General features: G+C 46.5%; 1 protein-coding gene across 1 annotated transcript in view; it reads left to right on the top strand.

Annotated features, from left to right (window-relative positions):
- Positions 1 to 26,339, top strand: part of LOC147894318 (uncharacterized) — a 107,333-nt gene that overhangs the window by 23,903 nt on the left and 57,091 nt on the right. Inside the window, exon 2 of the mRNA XM_087385206.1 lies at positions 25,818 to 26,011. Coding sequence (XP_087241332.1) covers positions 25,818 to 26,011 — 194 coding nt within the window. The remainder of the gene's footprint in view (positions 1 to 25,817; positions 26,012 to 26,339) is intronic.

Below are 26,339 nucleotides of genomic sequence, written 5' to 3'. Positions count from 1 at the left end.
AATCCATCTTAGCTTTCTTGACATAGAGAGTGTTCTCATCTACATTCCCTAGCTGGTAAAAAAGGCATTGATTTTTGCATATCAAGCTTGAGGAGCATGCTTCAAACCTTCTTCAACCTCCAAACTTTTTTTTCTTTGCCATCAAAAAACCACTAGGTTGAGAGATGTAAATCTTCTCCAGGAGGCCTCCATTCAAGAGTGCATTAATGTCCACTTGATGGACATTTTATCTATAAAATGCAGCTATAGCAACCACACACTTGATGAAGAAGTGGGGGCAGAGATCTCATCATAATCTATACGTTTCCTCTTCGCATAGCCCTTTGCAATAGAACCATTTGAAAGGGTTTCAAGTTGTACACCCAATTAGTACCAATTGCTTTCTTGCCCACAAGCAAGTCCACCTACTCGTTTTTTTGTATGGAGATGGACTCCACTTACATAGCTTGCATCTAATGCACATTGTCACGCGCATCATCAAAGCAATCAGGTTCATCCATCTCAATTAACTTATTGACCCAAGCTAATTCAATACAGTGAGCATCCACCACTCTAGTGTCATCATGTGTGTGGCTCTGAAAAGGTACTCTCCTCAAGAGCTGATGTACTTTCTTGTGCCACGCCATGCTGAATGTCTTGTTGCATGACAAGCCTAGCTGATGTTGATCTGAGGCATCACAGACTTAAGGAGCTTGTTGAAAATTATGATTTTCCATAGTTATCTCAACTGCAGCATTAATGGGCAGCAGCCCGTTAAAAACTCAGCAATTGCTAAGAGCCCTAGAGGCCAAAAGATTACATCTAGCGAGCATAACCACTCAGCCATTGCTGAGTGGTTTATACAAAAATTGAGAACAATTTATACTAAGAGCCTCAAATTGAACAAAAGAGATTACATTTGTAAAAACTCAGCAATTGTTGAGAGCCTTAGAGACGAAGAGATTACATCCAACGAGCCAAAAGAATGCTAAGAGTCTTAGAGGCCAAAAGATTACATCCAGCCATTATGAGCCTTGTTGAGCAAGAGGATATTTATACAACTTAGTATTGACGACAGCAAGAGGATATTTGTGCAACTCAGTATTGCCACTAGCCTAGCTTGCTGCATTCAAATTTTTTGGGGAGCCAATGGAGGAGACGAGGGAGAGGGTGAAGACCAGATGAACTTTGTTTTTCTGCAAAAATGACATCCCTACTGGTAATGACCGTCTTGGACGGGATTGTAGAGTATGTAGCCCTTGCAGTCACTACTATAGCCCACAAATATGCACTTCTCAGCCTTATCATCAAGCTTTCCCCTCAATTCCTGAGGCACATGTGCTACACATCAAATTGTACGGAAGTAACCTACATTGGGTTTTTTGTCATACCATGCTTGCTATGGTGTCATTTTAAGTTCTTTGATGGGACAGCTATTCAAAATATAATTAGAGCATATAAGTGTTTCCATCCAGGACTCATGTGGCAGTCCTTTGGCCTTGAGCATTCATCTCCCCATCTTCATGAGTGACCTATTTTTTTGTTTAGCCACTTCATTATGTTGAGTATATCGAACCATGCACTGATGTATGATGAATTTCTCATCCAAGAAATTTGTTAATGCCTTGGACATATACTCCCCCTCTCGATCTGAAAGGAGAGTGTATTTCCTACATTCAAATTGATTTGTCACCAAGGCAATAAATTGTTTAAAAGGAGTGCTTGAGAGCAAACACACAAGTGAATCTTGTGGAGTCACCTACAAAATAGAAATGACCTCCAAGAGATTGTGTCCACAAATATCACTATGAATGAGATGTAATTTCTTGACAGTTTAGATTGTGCCATCTTTAGGTAAAGAGAATCTATGCATTTTACCCGAAATACAGCCCTCATACATGTGTTTAGGAGGGTTTGTAAGGTAAGGCATCCACCATCTAAAATTTCGCAGTAACATTAGACTGCTAAAGTTCACATGCCCCAACCTGGCATGCCATAGCTCTGCATCCTACTGTTGGAATAGGGTTGGTCACCTCCCCACCTGTGAGCCCCCATATGAGGAGTGCATCCGGGGGGGCATAGAATAGGATTAGGCTGCGACATGGGCAGCACATAGAGAGAGACACACAGAGAGACAGCGAGAGAGAGAGAGAGAGAGAGAGAGAGAGAGAGAGAGAGAGAGAGAGAGAGAGAGAATCCTTGACAGAGGAGAGCTACCATGGAGGGCAGATCTGGTAGAGGCTGTCGTCATATGGAAAGGGTAGATCTGGGCAGGGTTTCCAACAAGAAAGGACTGCGTGGACAAGCTGCTGACCTCAACAAAGGTTCCGGACAGTACAACAGACCATACAGGCATCTCTCGAGGAATTTTGGAGGCTGGAATGATGTGAAACAGAAAGGAAGAAAGAAAGTCTATTAACGTCCACTGGAGACCAAAAGGTCTATGGGATAGCAAGAAACCCTCTAGTACATCTGCTTTAGGGAGGGCACATGGCAGCTCTCAAGGAGTGCAAAGCAACCCACATTATTTTAGAGTACCTACATATTAGTCTGAAAGAGTAAACAGCCATACGTCAGTTTAAGACTGAGAGTCTTTTGGTTTTGATTTAAACTCTCTGATTAGAGCTATGCCTTCACGATAAACTGCCCATTTTCCATCCTTTCTGGCAGCCTTGACTTTAGCTAATTCTGTTTCCTTATTCTTGAGTTGAGCCTGTATAAGCTCCTCTGCTATCCTTACTTTGGTACCCTTCAACTTGTAAGATTGTCGAAGGAGCTTGATCCGCATATCTTTTGACTTAAGTGTAAGGATTGCATGACCTTTACAGTGCATGATAGAAGTTGGCCTGGAGTTGTTATCATCCTGCTCATCATCATCCACCCATTCAATGTTGGGCAAGCTTGCTTTGATCTTTGTCGATATTTCACCATATGTGTCCTCCTCTTTGTACCAATGTTCAACGCATTATCACTTCTAGCTTCGTGTTCTTTAATCACTACTTGAATATCAGACTGACTTGCTTTGGTGTCCACTTCCACAATCACTTCCTTCTTAGCAGTTTGTACTTCAATGTGAACAAGATCTTTGATTGTAGAGACTAGCTGCAGGGTAGGGGGGGAATCCTTACAAGATATTACAGCCTCATCAATTACTGCTTGCTTACCAGGCTCTTCCAGAATGTGAAGTCAAGCCTTTATTTCTGCCAGTTCCAATTGTAGCTCTCTCACTGCCTGCTGCTGATAAAAAATCTGATCCTGTTGCCCAAGGATGGGTCGTTTTGAGCCTTCTTGTTGGTAATTTTCATGGCTGCAACTGTAGAGTACCGAGTCTTGATGGAGGTTGAAGGCGTTGAGGGGGACTTGGAGGAGAGGGTAGGCCAGTCCATAATTTGTTGTCTGTTGAACCCCCTAGCTACACCTAACCCCGGGTTGGGGGTTTAGCCCAACTCAGGGTTAGGGTTAGTGTGTTTGCTATTGGCTGAGGTAACTACTGGCTGAGGTGAAGGGCTGGCTGCTGACGGGCGAGGGGCTGTATGGATGGAGAGGTACGGACAGAAAGTTGCAGACGGGCTGTACGGACGGCAGAGGTACGGACGGGGGAGAGAGAGAGAAAGAAAGAAAGAAAGAAAGAAAGATATAATAACGTCCACGGTAGACCTCGCAGGCCTATGGGACAAAGTGCACAGAAAAGCGAACTCATACAAGCCTCAGTGGGCTGAAGCAAAGTGTACGCTGGGACCCTTGCTGAGTACTAGTCTATGCTAACAGAATCATAATCATAATCATAATCATATCAATCAATCAATCTAGGCGCTAGGACGAAACCGAAGCCTAGTACAATGATGGCTCTTTGGTGGGCTGCGAAAAAATGTCTTGTATCTGTGTCTGTCAAGCTGTCTCGCGCTGTGGTGGGGGGCGCGGTCTCATCGCTCTCTGGACTCTCTAGGCTATGTCTAGAGTGACCACTCGTCTCTGTCGGTCTCCCTTGAGGAAAGCTGTGATAGGTCGGACCTCAATAGAGTGTACTCTAGGGGCTCTCTGTCGCACATGTGGCCTCTGTGCCCCTCTCTCGGTGGTATTGTGCCGGCTGCTCATCCAGACTGCTCTCATATCGGCTAGCTCCTCTTCCTCCACTCCATTGTGTCCGGGGGTTGACTCAAATGTATAGAAGTTTGTGACGAGAGAGAGAGAGAGAGAGAGAGAGAGAGAGAGAGAGAGAGAGAGAGAGAGAGAGGTTGAGTGGGTGAGGGGGGGCTGAGGTGGAGAGGCTGAGCAGAGGGGAGGCGGAACGGGTGAAGGATGGTTGAGGCGGAGGGGCTAGCCGGAGAGGCTGAGCGGAGGGGCTAGCGGAGGGGTATAGAGACAGGAGGAAGGAACACAGGTTCAGCAAGCTATGGAAGGCTGATGGGCAGCTCTTGGATAGGTATCCAAGGCTGGGCCAGTGGCTGGAAGCCACGTGGCCAGGTAGGCAGCAAAAGCCTGGGAGGAAAGGCCCAGGAGGGCATTTATAGCCCCGGCCCTCCAGTCTGTTGTAGGCAGGGCCTGAGTCGGCTGGTAGGGGGCAGCAAGTTGGCTAGTATGGTAGGGGCAAATAGCCCTATAAAAGGGAGCCCTAGGGGCCTCATTTCTTCATCACTTGGAGCAGCCCTCAAGACAACAAATAGGAGCAGCACTCAGGCATCCTTGGCCTATACTCAGGAGGTGAAGGTGACCCATAAGAAGCTGCAGACTAAGCTAGAGTGGCAGCCCACCTAGGCTGGCTTTCCGGACAGCAAGGTGGAAGGGATATTTGGACAGAGAGTCTACATAATCTCTGTGAAGCATGTGGGGCTTAGAGATCTAGAGGTGCCTGACTTATAGCAGGAGAACATTGTGGTATTTTATTGTGTCCAGTTTGTGGACGGACGGAAATATATAAGTATTGCTTCTATATTTGCCTTATGCACAGTCTATCTGCTGGCTTGCACACATGAATGGTTGTCAAGTGCACACTTTTTTATGAAGCTTGATTCCACAGTGAAACACTTCTGCGTGTAATTCTTGGGCTCATGTCTTAGTCTTCTGCTGTGGGATACCCCCTCGTGGGATTTCATTTTCTAACATGGTATTAGAGCCTTGACGGAAGTTCTCGGGAAGTGGAGCTTGAAGGCAAGGACCTTGCTGAAGGACGACCTTGATTCACAGCTCGTAGGAATTAGCCTCGGTGTTTGAAGGAGTGTACCCAAGTGGGAGGCTTAGGCTCAGGCATGCGTCTAAAGGATTGTAGCCAGGGGGGAGGCTCAGGTTTAGACAGGTGTACGACACTCTGAATTCTTTACCTCTTTCAGCTCATTATTATGGCCAATAGATATCAGATTCCAAATTTGGTGAGACAGGGAAGCTCGATGGAACCAATTACCTGTTGTGAAAAATGAAGGTTCAGAGTTAGTGTTGAGGGGGACTGCGACGACGGGGACAGAGCTGTTGCCTCATTCCACCGCAATTACTCCAGCCATGCGATGAGTAAGGACATTTTGTGAAGTATTGCAAAAAGAAGAGGCTAATGAGAAGAAGAAGGGTGCCAATTCAAAGTCAGAGGATTCAACACCTGGTGGTGATCAGAGGAACTTTTCTTGTTGGCAACTCCAAGTGTTGCTGAGATTAGGTACATGGACCCCGGTGTTAGTGTCAGAATGTTAGACGTTAAGAATTGGTTAGGAGGGGAGCTAGAAAACTTTGTCAAGGTGGGACAATAATGAGTGCCTGGAGTCATCTTGGTGCTTGGTTGGTGTTACTAAAGCAGAGGGGGATTCTCGATAGGACCTAAGGACTCAGGGTTAGACAGAGGCTGTGACTTAGACGGAGGCTAATGTGGGTGGATGAGAGGGAGTGCTGGAATAGGGTTGGTCATCTACCCACTTGTGAGCTCCCATATGAGGAGTGCGTTGGGGGGGTGGACCATAGAATAGGATTAGGCATGGGGCTGCCACATGGGCAGCACATGGGCATCCATGCGGGCAGCACACAGAGAGAGAGAGAGACGTCCACGGGAGGCCTCACGGGCCTATGGAACGAAGTACACAGAAAAGCGAACTCATACAAGCCTCAGTGGGTTGAAGCAAAAGGTATGCTAGGACCCTTGCTGAGTATTAATCTATGCTAGCAGAATCGTGATCATAAGGAAAAAGTCAACTACAATTGCAGAGTGGGCCATATCAATCAATCAATCTATCTAGGTGTTGGGACAAAACCGAAGCCTGGTATAGTGATGGCTCTCTGGTGGGCTGCGAAGATGTCTCGTATCTGTGTCTGTTGAGCTATCTCGCGCTGCAGTAGGGGACGCGGTCTCCTCGCTCTCTGGACTCTCTGGGATTTGCCTAGGTTGACCCCTCGTCTTTGTCGGTCTCCCCTGAGGAAAGCTGTGATAGGTCGGACCTCAATAGAGTGTATTTTGGGGGCTCTCTGTCGCACATGTGGCCTCTGCGCCCCTCTCTCGATGGTATTGTGCCGGCTGCTCATCCAGACTGCTCTCATATCGACTATCTCCTCCTCCACTCCATTGTGTCTGGGGGCTGACTCAAATGTATAGAATTCTATGACGTGTCGTTGTGCCCGATCACCCTCTATGTCCTGTAGTGGTATGACCATCCCCTGCTGCTCTCTGATCTGTCATAAAAGCGTCTCCCTGTGTTGCCGCATCTCCATCAGATGAAGCCTGATACAAACCTGGTCATGGAAATGGATCAATTGTGACAAAGGACCGAAGCCACTCCCCTCTAGGTAGAGATCTCGTAGTAGGCTAGGCAAACACAAAGAAAATGCTCCTCTGTCTCAACCGTCCCAAGCATACATAGCGTGCAAATCCGCTGCTCTCTGGGTATACCCGTTGCTCTCCCTACCTCGATCCTCAGATGGTGGGACGGAACCCGCAACTGACCAATGGCAATCCTCATTGCATGGGAGACTCCTCTATCCTCAAGATATTGGGGTCTGATAATGAATCCCTCCTCTGTTATTCTCAGGAAGTGGTCACGATAAAACTGAGTCTTGGTGGGGAGCTCCTGGTCCTCCCCCCAAGTCTAGGATGTGTGAAGTTGGAGGAGGTCTAACCGTATGATACGGTTGATCTCATCTTGCGGGATCGGACTCAGGAGGTGCATCCATGCTGTACTGAAAGGGGGGAATCTTGTCCATCTGGATACCGTGCCTGGCAAGCCATGTAGATATGCGTGCATACCATGTGTCTGCCCTGCTCTCTGCGAGTCGTCTGGATGATTCTAGGGCCAACCTCGGAAGTCTCCAATGGGGTAAGTCCCAAACTCTGTGGATGGAAGTCACTGTCTTAAATACGACATCAACTTGGAGAGGTGTCATGGCGAAATCGTACTATCTCATGTGGCATTGAGGGCTTACATCGGATCATCCTGGATCCCATCGTCATGTGTAGCCATTCGAAGCTCCTCCAATCTGTCCTTGGAAGATCGTACCCCCAGAAAGGTGCTGCATACATGACAGTCAGCCACACTAGTGTGTCGAAAAGCTAGCCCTTCGTCGATGGATCCTAGAAGTGCGCTTGGAAACACTGCCGCTCTAGTCTAGCCAAAGCACTATGCTCTCGTGTGACCCGTGCTTGGGCTGCATGTTGCATCATGAAGATGGGTCCTGTGAAGACTGCTCCCAAATATGTGTATGACTGCACTATCTCCACTGGTTCAGCACGATAGGTGAAACTAAGTCGGTGAGTCACTGCTCGTGAGGTGTTGAACATCATAACCTTAGTTTTCCCAAGCTTGACCGTCAGATCTCTCTCTTTGCAAAACACCTCTAATGCCTCTAGATCTCTCTGCAGCCCCTTCGTTGAAGAGGATATAAGGACTATATCATCAGCATATAACAATATTTGTATGAGGAGATCCCCTAGTAATGAGCCCTCGCCACCTAGGCGATCTATGAAATATGTGATCTCATCAATGTAGAGTCCAAAGAGAGTCGGTGAGAGAGGGCAGCCCTGCTTCATTCCAATGGTGCTCTCGACCCAATCCGATAGACCGCCTGGGGCACGGACCTTGCCTCTGACTGACTCATATAAGCTCATCACACCCCAAATTAGCATCTCCGGGATCAGCATCTCCTATAGTCTCCTGATCATGCAGGATCGTGGAACAGTGTCGAAGGCCTTTCGAAAGTCTACGAAGCATGTGTAGACTCTCTGATGTCTAGACCTTGCCGCCTCAATGATAGCCCTCAGAGTGAAAATGTGGTCTAGAGTAGAGTGCTGCCTCCTGAATCTTGCCTGCCCTAGTGCTCGTTGCCCCCGTGCCTCTGTATGACTGCTAATCTCTCTCTCTAGTACCGATCCATAGATCTTGGCCAGTGTGTAGCCAATCATGAGGGTGCGATAGTTCCCGGTGTCCATGAGGTCTCCTGCTTTGTGTATCGATACGATAGTAGTGGTGCTCCATGCTGGTGGGAAGCCATGACAAATTGCACGGTTAAACATATGTGCAAGGATCAGTGCTAGGACCTCCGACTGCTTCCTACAAATCCCCATGAAGAAAAGCAATTTTGATGTCAAGTTGGTGCACTTGCCAATGATGATGGGCTGCAATGGCAATGACACATCTAATGGTAGTAATCCTTGATGTGGGAGCAAAGGTCTCCTCAAAGTCAATGCCTTGTTGTTGGGCATATCCTTTTGCAACAAGACGGGCTTTGTGGCGATCTATACTGCCATCAGATTTTCTTTTTAATTTGTAGACCCACCCGGTTCCAATGGCATGCTTGCCGGGAGGGAGATCTACTAATTCCCATGTGTCATTTTTAGCAATGAAATGTAACTCAGCTCTCATTGCGTCCATCCACTCTTTGCTGTCAAAAGCATCTTTATGGCACAAGGGCTCTTCATTGCATGCTGTAGCAAGGAGTGCAAACTCAAGAAAGTGACCATGCATTTGTCTATTCCTTGATCTTGTCCGGGCAGCAAAAGGCTGATCTTGTTTGCTGTCCCTCAATGTATCAAGAAGCCATCTGGGAACCTGCCTTTGCTGTCTATTTACAGATCTTTCTTAAATGACTGCATCATGAATAGTGGGATCATTTTGTGCTGGAAGAGAAACCTGCAAATCAGCATGGGGTAGTGGCTGATTATTGCTTGGTGGAGGGCCTGCAGGAGGCTCATGTTGCTGGTCAAAGTCCTCTTCTGAGGATGGTAGAGGTAGCCAAGATTCAAAGGCATCAAACATGTCAACATCTGGCTTAGCTTTGCAGTCCACAAGAGGAGAAGATTACATCTCTACTGACAATAATCTTCCCAGTATTTGGTTGGTATAACCGATACCCTCTGCTCTCCTGGCTGTAACCAATAAATATGCATTTGATTGCCTTGTCATCAAGCTTATGTCTCAGCTGAGATGGTACATGAACATATGCAAGAGACCCAAAAACTCTCATGTGTGAAAGTGAAGGCTTCCGGCCTTTCCATGCTTCATAAGGTGTAACAGTCTTCAATGCCCGTGTAGGTGATCTATTCAGCACATAGTTGGCACACATCACTGCATCAAGCCAAAATTTATTGGGCAAAGACTTGGCCTTAAGCATGTATCTGGCCATCTCCATTGTGGACCTGTTTTCCCTTTCAGAAACATGATTCTGTTGAGGAGTGTAAGGAGTAGTGCATGAGTGAAGAATGCCCCGTGAAGACAAAAATGCATCAGACTCCTTAGACATATACTCTCCCCCCCTATCTGTGTTGAGGGTGACAAGTGTGCATTCTGATTCATTCTCAACCATATTCAGCCACCTTTGAAAGCATGAGAAAACTTCAGATTTGGCTTTTAAAGGATATATCCAGCAATATCTTGTGAAATCATCAATGAGAGTCATGAAATATTTGTACCCCCCAATGGCATTTGTCCTCATTGGGCCACAGACATCACTGTGCACTAGCTGCAATTTCCTTTGTGAAAGTTTTGGACAATTCTTTTGAAAAGGAAACCGATGCATCTTACCCAAAAGACAACCCTCACACACATGTTTTGAAATTGTGTGAGTTTGAGGTACATCATTTTCCATCGGCTGTGAATGTAGCTTTGCAAGAGCTCTATAATTGAGATGACCCATTCTCTCATGCCAAAGATGAGTTTCAGCAAGCTGTGAATCTGAAATAGCAAATGCTTCAGTAGAAAGTGCAGCTGAGTGATGATCAAGGTGATAAAGCCCCTTTTGCAAGGTGCCAATGAGAACTATGGCATTGTCATCACGAAGATCATAAACTAGGGATCTGTAGCCATAAAAAATGACTCTGAAACCTGAAGTAGCAATTGCTGAAATTGAGATCAGGTTGACTTCAATTCCAGGCACAAAGAGAACATTTGTCAAAGTGGCAGGATGACTTGAAATAGACGTGAGCTGCACATCTCCAATTCCTTTTACAGCATATGAAGCATTATTAGCACATGTGACAGTCCCTCCTCGAGGTGCATCAGCTAAAGAGTGAAACAACTATCTACAAGATGTGACATGCTTGGAAGCACCGCTATCAAAGTACCAAGACTGAGCATTATTAGCAGTAAAGAGTGCATCAGCTTTGGAGGGATCAAAAGAGCAATGGACAGCCCATGCCCAATCATCCTGAAGAGCATGTGCATGTGAAGCATCTGCTGGCTCATGGGATTCAATAGATGTGAGGCATTAACTGTCAATCCTGCTTTCTTTTTCTCCGAAGCAATGCGCTTCCTGCATTCTGAAATGTCATGTCCAGGCTTGCGACAATAGTTGCATCTTTTCTTCTTTGACTTATCTGCTGTATTTTTAGATGCATGGGAGGAATTGCAGCTGCTATGTGCAGATTTTGGCTTGCCCATAGGCTTGGAAGCCCTTTCTCTTCCTGTCTGCTGTGAAGCAAATGCATGATCAGGAATAGTGGCTTGTCTATTAGCTCGACTTTGCTCTTCCTGCAAAAGCAAAGTAACTAGCTGAATAAAAGAATAGTGGTCTGGATTACCCATGGCCACTAATTGAAGGGTTGTAGCAAACCCTTGATATGTATCTGGCAGTCCATTCAGTGTGGTACTGACAAGCTGTGAATTTGGCACCACCTCATTAATGTTGGCAAGTTCCATGAGGTCCTTGACCTTTGTCAGGTATGTATCCATAGAGTCACCTTCATTCATACTGACTTCCTGTAATTGCGAATTTGATAGAGAGAAGCCAATTTATCCCAAGCATCCTTTGCTGTCCTGCAAGACCGGATGTGTGGAATAATGATTCTCTTGCATGATAAAGCAATACATGAATGTGCATTTGCATCTCTTGCATCCCATCTTGACTGTTCCTGAGTTGGAAGAGCAGCAGTGGGAGTGCTAGAGGAAGAGGCATCAGAAGGAGTACCCCCTGCAGAGGGACCATCAGTAGAGGCAACCACTGTAGCATTGGCTGGCCTCAGATCAACCCTAGAAACAATATTCCACAAATGCTTTGCAACAAGAATATGTTTCATGAGATAAGACCACATCGGATAGTTGGTGCCATCCAACTTATCATCTTCACGAAGAACACCAAATAGATCTTGATTGTTCCCAGCCATAGCAAATGTGATACCTTGAAAGAGACTTGAAAACCCAAAAGCCTCAAGGCTATCATTGCAAAAGCTGGCTGTCCAAAAATGACAGCAAATATCTGCAAATTTCCAACCCAAATCAAAGGGCAAATGCAGATCTGACCCAAATGTGACTGTGGCAGGCAATGTTCATTGCAAAAACAGCAAACTTGGCAAAAGCCCCAAATTTAATGAGGGCAAATAGGCCAAAAAGAGGGCAAATGCAGAAAAGCTCCAAATTTTGTTGAAATTTTTGCAAATGTGACGCAATCTATGCGAATCTGACTCAATGTCTTGCAGGAAAAACTCAATGTCTGAAAATCTGACTCAAATGTCTTGCAAATGTGACTCAATGTTCTATGAATTGCAATCAAACGAGAAATTGCAGACCAAATCCCAAAAATAGCCTCAAGGCTTGCGACTGCAAAATTAGGATTTGCTGTCCACAAATTGACTGCAAAAGTGCACCTGTCCCAAAGTATGGACCTCAAAATGTAGGCTTTCAAATATGTTGAAATGTCTTGAAATGATTTTAAATAGTAGAAGGAAGATAAGGATAACAAAAATCCTCAAAAGCCCCAAATTTTGATAATGTACTGTAAGGTACAAGCTGTACGGACTGCATGTACAACATGCTGATTAGGTACGGACTGCAGTGTACGGATGCAGGTACCTGACTGTACGGGTACAGATACATTGTACAGATGCAGGTACTATGCTTACGTTGTACGGTGTACGGTTGTACGGCGATGTAGATTCGAATCTGTACGTCTGCTCAGGTACGTTGTACGGCTGTACGAAATGTAGATTCAAATCTGTATGGTGGTTGAAGTACGGAACTGTATGGAGTAGGTACAACGGTCAGTACGACGATGCAATTATTGATCTGTATGGTGGCGCATGTACGGTGGCTTTGGTACGGGACGAACAAGTACGGCGCATGTACGTAACAAGTACTGTGTACGGAGTCCAACGTACGGTGGCGCAGCTACGGAAGTTGTACTACGTAAGTACGATGGCAGATGTGGATCTGTATGACGCAGGTACAGAACCCAGTACGGACAGGTACAAGAGGAAGTCCAGGGGTAGGAAGACGAGTCAAGCCTAGCTCTGATACCACTGTAGGATCGATGAATAGAAAGAGAGAGAGAGCAAGGTACAAAGAGTCGATAGAGTCTGCCGTCACGTCAAAAACTAGGATAGTGAAAAAAGGAGTACAAGGTACTTGTACCTGGACCTAGGACTAAGTGTCCTAGGTGTCACATAGGACTAAGTGTCCTATGTGGCCTAAAAGGCACTAACACTACAAGTGCCTATGTTTATGCCTACAAGGCACATACCATGGCCTATAGGGCATCACTAGAACCACTAGGAGATGGCCTACACTCTGTACCACAGATATGAGTGGTCTCAAGTGTGTTTTGAAAAGGACAGCTACACCTCCAGAGCCTCGTACTCCACTATCTCTCCTCATTTCTCTCTTATGAGCAGACTCCCAAATGTACCTTGTCAGTGTGGGCAGCCCTCTCTCTAGGCTCTCATGTGTCTCAGTGGAGAAGATGATGTCTCTGCCTGTGTCTGTCTCCGAGAAGCCACCTTGGTCGGACCAAAGTGTACCATTACAGTTTCATACAGCGTGAGATTGTTATCCAAATATATTATGGTCCCTTTCAAGGTTGCCCTCATGCTCATGAGGGTGGACCTGTCCATAGCTGTTCGTAGTTTCATTACAAGTGGTCTTGTTGGAGCTCCAACTTTACCAACCCTCCATGCTGTCTCGCATGTAAGGTTGACTCCCATTTTGGTGAACAAGGTCTTGGCATCGGACATAGGGGTGTCTCCAACTGTTAGCCCTCTGACCAGGACATTCAAGGCCTTGTCTGCTCCTCTTTTCTCTTCCTCCAAGGCTTCAAAGATGATCTCTTTCTTGGGGGCTGCTGCACCCTTCTTAACCACATTCTTCCATTCTAGTATATCTGCATTACCTTTAGTGATTTGCTGTGTGAACTCTGCATGCTTCCCTTGTACGGTCGTCTGTAGCGCTGCCATCTCTTTCTTAAGCTTCTCATTCTCGGCTCTTATCTCTTCCATTGCCTTGCACGTACCTTCTGGTATCTTCTGCATATCCCTCAATTGTTGTAATTCAGAGAGAGAGAGAGAGAGAAGAAGAAGAAGAAGAAGAATATATTATCATCCTCTGAAGACCAAAAATCGGCCATGGGACCTGAGCAATACAAAATCCTCGCACACAAAGACTCCTCCCTTGGAGGGGAGGGTATTAAGAGAAACTACCTTTATGTCTTAGGTGAGTTCCTGTGCTTGAAAAGCTTATAGACAAACGTTCCTAAAGCTGGGGGTGACCCGCTATGTAGCATATCAGCCAGTCTGTTATGTCCCTCGAGAAGAGAGAGAGAGAGAGAGAGAGAGAGAGAGAGAGAAAGAAAGAAAGAAAGTGTATTATTGTCCACTAAAGACCAAAATGGGCCCATGGGACATCAAGAACTCTGCATACAAGATAGCACAAAATCAACGTGCCACAAAGAAGAGGCATCGTCGAATATCATCTAAGTGCTACGCAATACAATGCAAGTGAAAGTACATAATGTCAAATCTGAGCCTAAATACAAAGTAAACTAGATGCAAGGAAACCGCCCCTGGGTGCAAAATGGGGGGATGAGTACAATATGCCAATGCAAAGATACAAGTCCAGGTGTCACGGAGTCTGAGAACCAAAATAATACTGGAAATCCTGTCCATCGACTCTGCCTCCTGCTATGAGCTCCTGCTATGAGAGTACAAATCTGAGCAAAGGTGAGGTGAGCGGCTGGTGGGGCGAGATCTCCATGAGTAAGTCTCCTCCGAAAAGCAGCCATCATCCTGGATCGTCTGGAGATGAAGCGGCGAGTACGTCCCCTATGTAACAAGATCGTGCGGCGTCTACAAACCATCTCATATGTACATCCACAGGGTGGAGGCATGTGTCCTGTGTGAGCTCTAACCTCCTCGTGCTCCTCCTGGTCTCTGTCCTCTGGTATAGCGTGTGCCTGAGCTCTATCAAGCTGGGCTCTATCACGCTCCGATCTGTGCTGATGGTCTCTGAGGTAGTCTCGTCGAAGCATAGTGGCCTCCCTGACATAAAGAGCTAGGCAACGCTGATCCTCGTAGTCCATCACTCGTGAGAGAGGTCCAAAGCCATACAGCCTGTGTGGCGATGGAGAGCTTCGTCAACAGCATGGGGGCTGAGCTTCGTCAACGGCATGAGAGGGAGAGCTTCGTCAACGGCATGAGAGAGATGGAGAGCTTCGTCAACAGCCTGTGTGGCGATGGAGAGCTTCGTCAACAGCATGGGGGCTGAGCTTCGTCAACGGCATGAGAGAGAGAGAGAGAGAGATTAACGTCTGCGGGAGGCCTCGTGGGCCTATGGGACAAAGTGCGGGAACAAAGTAAACTCATACAAGCCACAGTGGGCTGGAGTGAAGGGCTCGCTAAGGCCCTCGTTGAGTACTAGAAAACACATAAACTGAAATACTAATGTAGTACATCATATCAAGTCAGGCCAGAAAAGCCAAATAGTGTGTAACATGAGTGAGGCATGTTAGGCACTCAGGGCTAATGCTCCAAGGACATGATTTGGCTCCATGTATCTAGGTTCCGTGGTAGCTCTCTGGTGTGACACAAAGAGCTCATGTATCTGCATCTGTCGAGCTGTTTGGCACTGTGCTGGGGGGCGTGGTCTCCTCGATCTCTGGATTTGATGGGCTATGTCAAGTGTAATGCCGCATCTCTGTCGGTTGCCTTTGAGAAGAGTTGAGATAGGTCGAACCTCAATCGTGTGTGCTCCGGTCTCCTGTCGCATGTGAGATCCCCGTGACCCTTGCCTAGTAGTGTTGTCGTGTCGACTCCCTCTACTGACCCAACTATCTCTCATGTCAGCTAGCTTCTCCTCCTCTACTCCCGAGTGCCCTGGAGCTGACTCAAATGCATAGAAGTCAGTGACCTGCCTCTACGCTCGGTCCACCTCAATGTCCTGTGACGTGGTGGTCGCATCTTGCTGCTCTCTGATCGAAGTCGCAGTAGTGTCTCTCTGTGTCTCCGCATCTCCATCAGGTAGAGTCCAATACAAACTTGATCCTGAAATGGATTAGTTGTGAGAGTGGGACAAACCCGTGTCCGTCCTGAAAAAGGCAATGGTAGTGCCCTCGGATCTCGTAGTAGGCGGGACACATACAAAGAAAGTGCTTCTCGGTCTGGACCTGACCCATCGTGCATAGCATACAAGTCCGCTGCTCTCTGGGTATGCCTGTAGCTCTCCTTGCCTCAATCCTCAGCTGATGGGAGGAGACTTGCATCTGTCCAATGGCAATCTCAGTGCATGTGAGACTCCTCTGTCCTCAAGATATTGGGGTCTGATGATGAGGCCATCCTCCGATACTCTCAAGAAATGGTCATAGTAGAGTTGGGTCTTGGTGGGGAACTCTTGGTCCCTCCCCCAAGTCCGAAGTGTGTGAAGCTGGAGGAGGTCTAACCTTATGATGCGGTTAATCTCATCTCACGGAATCAGCTCAGGGGGTGCATCCATGCTATATTGAAAAGGAGGGAGCTTGTCCATCTGAATGCCATGACTGGCGAACCATATACCATGCTGTATCAAACCCACTCTCTGCCACTCGGATAGAGGATTCCAATGCCAGTCTCGGTAGCCTCTCACGAGGTAGGTCCCAGACTCTATGGAGGAAGGTCACTGTTTGAAAGGTGGCATCGATCTGAAGAGGGGTCAAGTCCCCCATCAAATAGTACAGGCAAAGTTTGCTAACTACGAATCATCTTGGATCCCATGATTATCTGTAGCCGCTCAAATCTCTTCCACTCTGCTGCTGAAATATCACACCCCTAGAACGGTGCTGCATACATGGCAGTTGGTCTCACTAGGGTGTCGAAAAGCCAGCACTTCGTCGGTGGGTCCTGGAAGTGCGCCTGGAAATATTGTCGCTCTAGCCAGGCCAGAGGACCATATCCTTGTGTGAGGCGTGCTCGAGTTGCATGGATCATCGTGAAAGTTGGCCCAGTGAAAACTGCACCCAAGTATGTGCAGGAGTGCACAATCTCTACTGGCTGACCTCGGTAAGTGAAGCTATGTTGATGGAGCACTGGGTATGAGGTGTTGAAGATCATAATCTTGGTCTTCCCAAGGTTAACTGTCGGATCTCTTTCTGTGTAGAACTCCTCGAGGGCCTCCAGATGTCTTTGTAAACCCTTTGCTGAGGACGACAAGAGGACTATGTCATTCGCATATAGTAGTATTGGTACCAACAAATCAGCCAGTGGTGACCCCTCACCTCCCAGGCGGTCTGTGAAGGATGCGATCTCATCAATGTAGAGGCCAAAGAGAGTCGGTGAGAGTGGGCATCCCTATTTCACTCCAATTGTACTCTCCACTCAGCCTAATAGGCCTCCTGGGGCGCGAACTTGTCCTCTGACGGACTCATATAGGCTCATCACCCCCCAAATCAGAACCTCTGGGATCTGCATCTCTTGGAGTCTCCTGATCATGCGGGATCGTGGGACAGTGTCGAAAGCCTTCCGAAAGTCCACAAAGCAGGCATAGACTTTCTGATGCCTCGACCTCGCCTCCTCAATGATAGCCCTCAGTGTGAAGATGTGGTCTAGTGTGGAATGCTATCTCCTAGGGCACGCTGCCATGTGCCTCTGTGTGAATGCTGATCTCTCTCTCTAGTACAGATCCATAGATCTTGGCCAGAGTGTGGCCAATCATGAGAGTGCGGTAATTCCCAATGTCCATGGGGTCACTTGCCTTGTGTATTGGGACGATGGTGGTAGTGCTCCAAGAGGGTGGAAAGCCGTGGCATATGGCGTGGTTGAACATCTGTGCTAGGATCGGGGCCAAAACCTTGCGCCCGTGTGCGAAATGCTCCGTCCGTAGCCCCTCATGATCTTGTGCTCTCCGGTTATGTAGCCGACGGAGTGCCGCCCGCACATTCTGTGCAGTGAACAAGTGACAAGTGACAGGTCTGGGCATAGTGGACGTATCAAGTGGTGCCTGCATCGGAACATTATAGAGAGAGCATGTGTATGTGTGCCAAACACCCGGGTCTGTGATGGGGATAGGCGGCTTCCTCTCCGATAGGAACCCCCTTCCAATGGTAGGATCCCCTCCTTGAAATGAACTAATCACCTCGTCCATCCTATGGGTGAGGAAAGCTCGCCGCTTGCGGCGTGTCAGCCGTCGTGAGATGCTCTGTGCCTCAGGTGGTGTCAAGTGGCCAAGGGCTTGCTCACGTGTGAGGTGAGCTCTCATCTCTCTGCACTCATCATCATACGAGGAGTTCTGAGGCATCTTTCCCACTGAAATGCACCCAGGCCGAGTCGTAGGGAAAGATCTGATAGCTACGTTCGTGACCATTGTGGCAAGGGTGTTTGATGCATGGGTGAGGTCTACCTCGTCCCCAGTAGTAAACCTGGGAGCTCCTGTGCCAAATGGCTCACGTAAATGGGGTCAAGGGTCCAGTCAAAGTGGACCTGTACACAAGTGGGAGTGGGGGGGGCTCTGCATGTGACTGGCGTAGTGGTGGATATACTAAAGGATAGGTATGAGTGGTCAGCACCTAGCGGGGGAGGAGGCACAACGAAGTCGTGTACCCGTGAGGTGAAGGATAGGGGACCGAGTATGTAATCCACTGTACTAGTACCTCCGCCATGCGGGAAACAAGTGAATCCACCAGATAATGGCCATCTCTGTAGGCCATTATATATGATTAGGTCATGGATAACCCCCAGGTCAAGTAGATGCCGGTGGTATCCCATCACGTGTGATGCATCCACTGAGTGTCTCACTGTTCCAAGCTCTGCAGTGTCTAGTTCTGGTACTATGAGAGAGTCCGATGTAAAGTCAAGTAGGCCCACTTGCGTGTCACCTATGCGTGCATTGAAGTCACCAAGAAGGACGTTGTCTCCTAGTCTAGAGAACTCAATGAGATCATCATGTATCGTCTCATATGGGCTGTGTCCCTTCGTAGTGACTGCGTGTGCATAAAATGTATTTGGTGGAAAGTAGCACACTGCCATGTAGATTGGTTGGGCATTAGGTATCTGGACACGGACCCACATATGTCGTGCGTGTTCCTCTCTCCGAACCACTGAAATGAGGGGTCTCAAATGTGATCTAAAGAGGATGGCCACTCCTCCGGAGCCACGCACTCCACTGTCTCCCCTCATTTCCTTCCAGTGGGCTGACTCCCATGTATATCCTGCCATAGTGGGCAGTCCTCTCTCTGGACTCTCATGTGTCTCGGTGTAAAAGATCATGTCTCTCCCAGTGTATGTCTCCGAGAATTCTCTTGGGTCAGACCAGAGTGTGCCATTACAGTTCCAGACTGCCATCTTGAGTTCATTATGTGCATTCATCCCATTGGTCCGACACCGTCATAACTCCCCATCTTCCTTCTCTTCCCTGGATGGTCTCTTGCGGATAATGACTTTACCATCTCTATATACAGCCCATTTTCCTGCCTCCCTTGCTGCCATTACCCGTACCATTCCCTCCCTTCTGTGCTCCTGTTGTAGGAGGGTTAGATCATCATCCAAATATATCCTGGTCACTTTCAATGCTGCTCTCATGCTCATAATGGTGGACCTATCCATGGCATTCCGTAATTTCGGTACTAAGGGTCTCATTGGTGTTTCAGCTTTACCTACTCTCCAGGCTGTCTCGCATGTGAGATTAACCCCCATTTTAGTGAACAAAACTTGGGCATCTGCCATTGGGGTATCTCCTACCGTCAAGCCCCTTACAAGCACATTCAAGACCTTGCCGGATCTCCTTTTCTCTTCCTCTAGAGTCTCAGAGATAAACTCCTTTGGGTGCAACTGATCCCTTTTTAACCACTGCTGGCCATTCAAGCATTTCTTCTTTCCCTTTATTGAGTTGTTGTGTGATCTCAGCATGTTTCCCAATCATCGTGGCCTGCATGGCCACCATCTCTTTTTTGAGAGCTGCATTCTCTGCTCTGAGTATTTCCATGGCTTTACAACTCCCCTCTGAAGGCATTTGCATATCCTTCATTTGCTGTAGTTCAACACCCAGTGAATGCATCTTGTCTTGGAGTTTTACCTTCTCATTAATCCATTCTGTTTTTTCTTGTTCCCAGTCCTCTTTCTTGGCCTTTTCTTTCCTCCATTCTTCTTGTATTTTCCCTCCCTGCTTTTTAAACTCAGCAAGGGTCTTGTCAACATGGGATTTTTCAGCCAATAAGGCCACATTTGTGGCCTCTAGGCTGTCTATTTTTTCAATTAGCACGAGACATATTTTGTTGAGGCATGTGAGAATTTCAGTAGTACCTTTGTGGGCTGTCCCATTCGAGAGGGCTGTCAGAGCAGATTCCAAGGCTTGTTTTTCCCAAATGTCCTCCACACATCCTCGTGTAGGCATAGTGCAAAGTAGATTTGAAGAAAAAAACCCCTTAAAGAGAAATATGGATCTTACATTCTTGCACAGGATCCCTCCCCTTTTCCCCTTGATTGTGGGCCTTTCTTGATCTTGGTGTGTTCACCTGTAGCTGATGCGGAGCTGTGGAGCTAGGTCATGAGGGCCTGTTGGAGCCTCAAGTAGGGCCAATGGGCTGCAGGGATACCCAGCACTAGCCCAAGGCTAGCAGCAGGCTTGAGGGCAGCTGAGCAGCAGGCACATCTGCTTGCCACTGCTGGGACAGCTGGCGCAGCTGCTCGTGGCCTAAGGCAGCAGCTCAGCTGCTGTCTGGCCAAGCCTAGAGGCATGTGGTAGGCCTAGAGTCCCACCCACATCAGCAGGCGCGGCAGCAGCGACAGCAGAGGAGATGACGGGCAGCAGAGGATGGTGGATGGGAGATGACGGGCAACAGAGGAAATGCGACGCGACACCAGGGGGGCTGGCGCAATAGCAAGGGGGGCTGCGAGGGGCCTGTTCGACAGCAGAGAGGGCTGGGGGAAGGGGAGGGGCTAGGGAGGCGGAAGGGCTGAGAGGCTAGGGAGAGGCGGAGGGGCTGAGAGGCTAGGGACAGGCGGAGAGGCTAGGGAGGCGGAGAGGCTGAGAGGCTAGGGAGAGGCAGAGAGGCTAGGGAGGCAGAGAGGCTGAGAGGCTAGGGAGAGGCTAGAGAGAAAGAAAGAAAGAAAGAAAGTGTATTATTGTCCACTAAAGAGAGAGAGAGAGAGAGAGAGAGAGAGAGAGAGAGAGAGAGTATATTAACGTCTACGAAAGACCAACAGGTCTATGGGACATCAAAAAAACCTCTCTAGTACATCTGCTTAGGGAGGCCACATGGTAGCTCCCAGCACATGGCAGCTCCGAGAGAGAGAGAGAGAGAGAGAGAGAGAGAGAGTATTAAAGTCTTCGGAAGACTGATGGGTCTATGAGACTGTGAAAAACCTGGCACAAATGAGCTGTGAGGGTGGAGCTACTAAACGAGCATCATCATCATCAACATCATCATAAGGACATCAAGGTGGTCGACTACATATCAATCTCAGCATCATCATCATCATCAACATCATCATAAGGACATCAAGGTGGTTAAGGAGGCATGAACGCGGCGATAGGGTGCTGTCGGCCGCTCATAGGTATAGCCCTGTGACGTCTCCAGGTCATAACTCTGCGTCTAACAAGGGCTATTGTAACCCCGGTTGGTCGGGCTCCGACTCTGAATAGGGAGGGGTGTTAGAAACATGGTGAAGGGAGAGAGAGAGAGAGTTAGGGTGTGAGGAAATGATGCTCCAATGAAGACATAATGAAAGGCTCTCATTCATTCATCAAGTGTGACAAGACAAGTGAAGTACAAGCCTTATGTAGGCTACTCACACACTCTAGCACCTAGTGCATATGGGGTAAGTCCCATGATGACACGTGGCACTCACAGAAGACTCACACACATAGACTAGTACTAGATCACCTAGTACTACACAATGCTCGGGATGATGTTCCATCTGAGGTTGTCCCTGCTCCATCTGTTGGTCATTTACAGACCCATGTGCATGCAGAAATTCAGCCTGATATGCCTATCATTGATTAGGATCATTTGCACTGGGCTCTTGACTAGGAAAGAGCAGAAATTTAGGAGCCTAAAAAGGTACCCTGTTGGCTCCTTGACACATTAAAAGACAGCAAACAAGACACTCCTCTGCCAGCCCGTACGAGAGCAGCTGTCCGGAAAGAGCATGCTGGTTTTGTTGCTTATGCTTTGGTTGCTACAGCATGCAATGAAGAGCCATTATGTCATCAAGATGCCTTTCAGAATGATTGTTGGATGAAGGCCATGCAAGTTGAATTGGATTCTATCCATCAGAATGACACTTGGGAGTTGTGTGATTTGCCTTATGGCAAGAATGTCATTGGAACTAAGTGGGTTTACAAGATCAAACGGAAAGCTGATGGTTGAGTGGACCGTTACAAAGCCCGTCTTGTTGCTAAGGGCTATGCTCAGTAGCATGGCATTGACTTTGAGGAGACTTTTGCTTCCACTTCTAGGATCACTACCATTCGCATTGTTATTGCCTTTGCTGCCCATTTTCATTGGTTGATACATCAGCTTGATATTAAGACAACTTTCCTTCATGGGCATTTGCAAGAAGAGGTCTATGGTTCCCAACCTCGTGGCTTTGAGGTTGAAGGTTCTGAAAGCAAGGTATGCCGCTTGAAAAAGGCCCTCTATGGATTGAAGCAGGCACCTCGGGCTTGGTATTCGAGAATTCATTCTCACTTGCCCACACTTGGCTTTCAGAATAGCCCTATAGAGGCTATCCTTTACATCTGCAAGCGTGGGACAGATTTGCTGATTTTAGTCCTTTATGTGGATGACATGCTTGTAATTGGGACACATGCTTAGCAAATTGCAGATTTTAAAGTTGATTTGCAGCAGACATTTGCTATGTCTGATCTTGGTCTTTTGCATTACTATCTGGGCATTCAATTTGCTAGCAGTGAGGGGGGCATTTTGATGTCACAATCCAAGTACATTGGACAGCTTTTGCAGCGTTTTCAGTTTGAGGATTGCAAGCCAGTATCCACACCATTAGAGATTGGTTTTCACTTCTCTTCTGAGGATGGCAGCGGTACATGTGATGTCACTCTTTATCAGCAGGCAGTTGGTTGTTTGATTTACCTATGCCATACGAGACTTGATCTGCAGTATGCTGTCTCATAGTTGAGTAGATATATGCACAGTCCATCTATGCACCATTGGCATGCCGTGAAGCGTGTTTTCAGATATCTTAAAGGCACTCAGCATTTAGGCCTTCTTTATGGGGTTGATACTTCACTTGTCATGCATGGGTTCACTGATAGTGATTGGGTTGGTTGTTCTGACACTCATGTGTCACATAGTGGCAACTGTTTTATGCTTGGTACTTCATGTGTTTCTTGGTTCAGCAAGAAGCAGAGTACAGTTGCTACTTCTAGCTGTGAAGTTGAGTATAGAGCGGCTTTTACAGCTAGAGTGGAGTTTGTTTGGCTTCGGAAGCTACTTGCAGACCTTTGTGCATGTCAGACTGCTCCTATCGTCATCTTCACTGATAGTCAGAGTGCTTTGGCTGTCGCATGGAATCCAGTTTTCCATGCTCGCACAAAGCACATTGAGGTTCACTATCACTATGTCAAAGAGCGATTATCAGCAGGTGATATTGAGTTATCTTATGTTCCCACGGAAAACAACTTGGCAGATCTTTGTACGAAGCCTCTACCTCGACCTAAGTTTGAGGCTTTTCGGAAAGCTTTAAACTTACCTTTTGTAACTTGATCTGTTGTACTCTGTACAGTCATAGGTTGCTATATCCTACGGGACGAACATGTGCAACCATGACACTAGATATTTAGGTATCCTGAGCCATGTCCAGGATACTTCAGCCCATACCATGGAGGGAGGTTTGTAGGCTATCTCATGGGCTATCCATAGATGCCACTTAAACCTTGGTATGAGCCTTGTAGGCCTAGTTATAATCAGTTAGGACTATTGGTGCAGTTAGTTTATGTACCATCTAGGTCAGTGTACCATCTAGGTCAGTTAGGACACTTAGTCCAGTTAAGGCAGTTAGCCCTAGGGTTTTGTTATGTTGGCTCTCCCTTGAGCCTCCACACTTCAGTTTTGCAGCAATCTATCACAGCATCTCGTTTTTCTCCATCGTGCTTCCATTGCTTCCAACACCCAACATAAACTAGCCACAGCTTGGGTCAACAATTGACAAACCTACTGAAATTTTGACCAAAACAGTAAATTGCAAAACTATACGGGAGTTAATGCACTTAAGAGAAATAATCAACCTGTCCTTTAACAAAATTGCTTGGAACAGGTCCAAAACAGCAAAATGACAGCTCTAGAAGGCCAAAAACAGTCGCCAATCCGGTCGATGAGGAGGTTGAGGTCAAAACTGATCAAAAAAAGGACCTCAAATCTGTTTCAGAAGGTTGAAAACTGAGGTGACTTGTCTTTTGGAACGGCTGGTTCAGCTTCAAATCTGCATCAAGACTTCATAAGCAGCTATGGTGACAAAGAGATTGACATTGACTTCAACTCTGCCTTTATAATCAAGAACACTTGCTCAAAAAACTTTAAAATTGTGGTTGGGAAACAGCAATACGATCATAGTTTATTTGCACATTGAAAAGTCAATAATATTCAGGGATAAGAGAACCGAGTCTTTTGTTTATTCTTTTGGTTCGAATTTAGTCTTCTGTCGCAAAAATTCAATTGTAAAGTTGACACAAGGAATTGCTTTTCTAGTACATGAGGTATTTCCCAATCTACATGCCAACTTTATACTCACGAAAGAGAGTCTTCCAACAATTCATTCCATGAATGCCTAATACCCTCACAAATCCAATCTGGCGCAAACCTTGCAACTATGGAATCAATGCTTGCCAAGGTAGCTTGGCTAAATTTCTTTCGTGGAAGTTTAGCGTTGATTGAAAGAAGCTGTGTAGTCGCTTTGGATGGTACCTCAAGTAGGTGGCATTGCTATGGTGCTGTGGAGATGGTGATGTGAAGAAATCAGGCTAGGTGGATGCAATACGTGCTTGAGAACCTCTCAGTTGGGAACATATACTCATGGAGGAGGCAAAACAATAGCAGAAGAAGTGCTTAAGCTCCCACATGATGGGACACCATTCCTGCATTTATTGAAACATATGCCAAATGCTGGTTACCAATGCTGAAGAAAATCAAGCTTAAGTGATAGTGGCAATACAAATTGAGCTTGAGCATACTGTAGATGCCTTGCTACTGGCTTGATTCATGTATGCCAATGGATTTGATAGGTTAAAGGAGTTGACTCTTTATATGATGATTGACGTTACACTGAATTTATGTTGACAAAATATTAATAGATGCCTTGCTACAAGCTTGATTCATGTATCCATGGAGTTAACTCTTTATATGATGATTGGCGTTAAACTGAATTTATATTTGACAAAATACTAAAAGATGCACTCAATTTTGTTTAATCTTTCTAAAGTCAATAGTGCCTCTGGAGTCTGCAGGGCAGGATTTCAGTGTTGTAGTTCGTGAGCACTGATGTGTGTGTAAAAGTTTCTTTTATTAATATTCCTTTTTTTTTTTTAGCAAATAAGTTTTCTTGGGCAAGATCAACAAAGTGTTTTGTCCCGGCTGCCAGATTGTTCTTGCACGTACCAGCCATGAGCTCAATCTCACTAGATTATGCAACAAGCATCAGGAGTAGACCTGTCATGAGACAATCATGAAGCGTTTCTAGTTGAGGGTGAATTAACATTTGGTGGTAGAGGACTACAATCGAACGTAGAGCTTCACAGCAATAGTTGTAGTCTTTTAAAACCACCTTTTTTGAATGATAAAGCGCAGACAAGTTCCTTTTTGTAGACGAAGTCTCAATAATCTCTCCCACTTGTTTGATGGTCTTGATAAGACCTTACACATTGGCAGTTTATATCTTGGGTCATTGACATTGATCGTGGCAGAGATGTATCGATTCCGGATTGTCAAAAGTCCATGTTGCTAGAATACATTTTAAAGCCTTAAGATCTTTATGCGTGTGGAGGCTCAGTAAGAACCAAATCATCCCATGCATACCTTTGTATTCTCAGTCTTCTTGATGTGAAATTAAGTGCTGGCCTCTTATTTGTTAGTATCAGTCAGTATTTTCCTGCAATGTGTCAGCATTTTTTGCTATGGATTTATAGAGGTCTGTTATGTGTTTAAATTCTACTGTTGGCTGTTTTCTGAGCAAGTCGTGTTTCTTGTATTTCTAGATTGCATTGGTTCTGCATTCAATGCAAAAGGAGCAATGCAATGTCCGAACTGCCGGCATGTGGAAAGAGGACAGTGGTTATATGCCAGTGGCTGCTTTCTCCAACAGAGTTTGTCTGGGAATGGTATTTTAGAAGAGGACTCAGATAATCTTACTGGGCTGCAACATAACTTTGCTTATTTACATGATGAAAGGGTAAGGACAGAAATTCCACTCCTGTTGTTGATTTAGTCTTGTTATGTCTTTATAAGGCCTTCCTGGCATGTATCTGGTCTTTGTCTAGTTCTGTTTGCTTCTTTATTAGCAAGTGTTATGATTATTGCTATAGCTCTAACATCTTGAAAGACAGATCCTGTGAAGAAACTCAAAATAGATTGGACAATATTGATTCAGAAAAAGGTCATTGGCCTTGCTAGCTGGATGCTCGTAGAAGCCATATGACAACGAGGGTGATGCACATACTTCAGGAATCATAACTGCAGGAATGTTGCTGTCGTGAGCCCTCACTTTGGGAGAAGCCTGA

Source organism: Dipteris shenzhenensis, chromosome 14, assembly GCF_047967505.1.
Source record: "Dipteris shenzhenensis isolate YYH24624 ecotype China chromosome 14, Dip_SZ_1.0, whole genome shotgun sequence".
In the NCBI taxonomy this organism is placed as follows: Eukaryota; Viridiplantae; Streptophyta; class Polypodiopsida; order Gleicheniales; family Dipteridaceae; genus Dipteris; species Dipteris shenzhenensis.
This window is presented reverse-complemented; position numbering and strand designations above follow the sequence as displayed.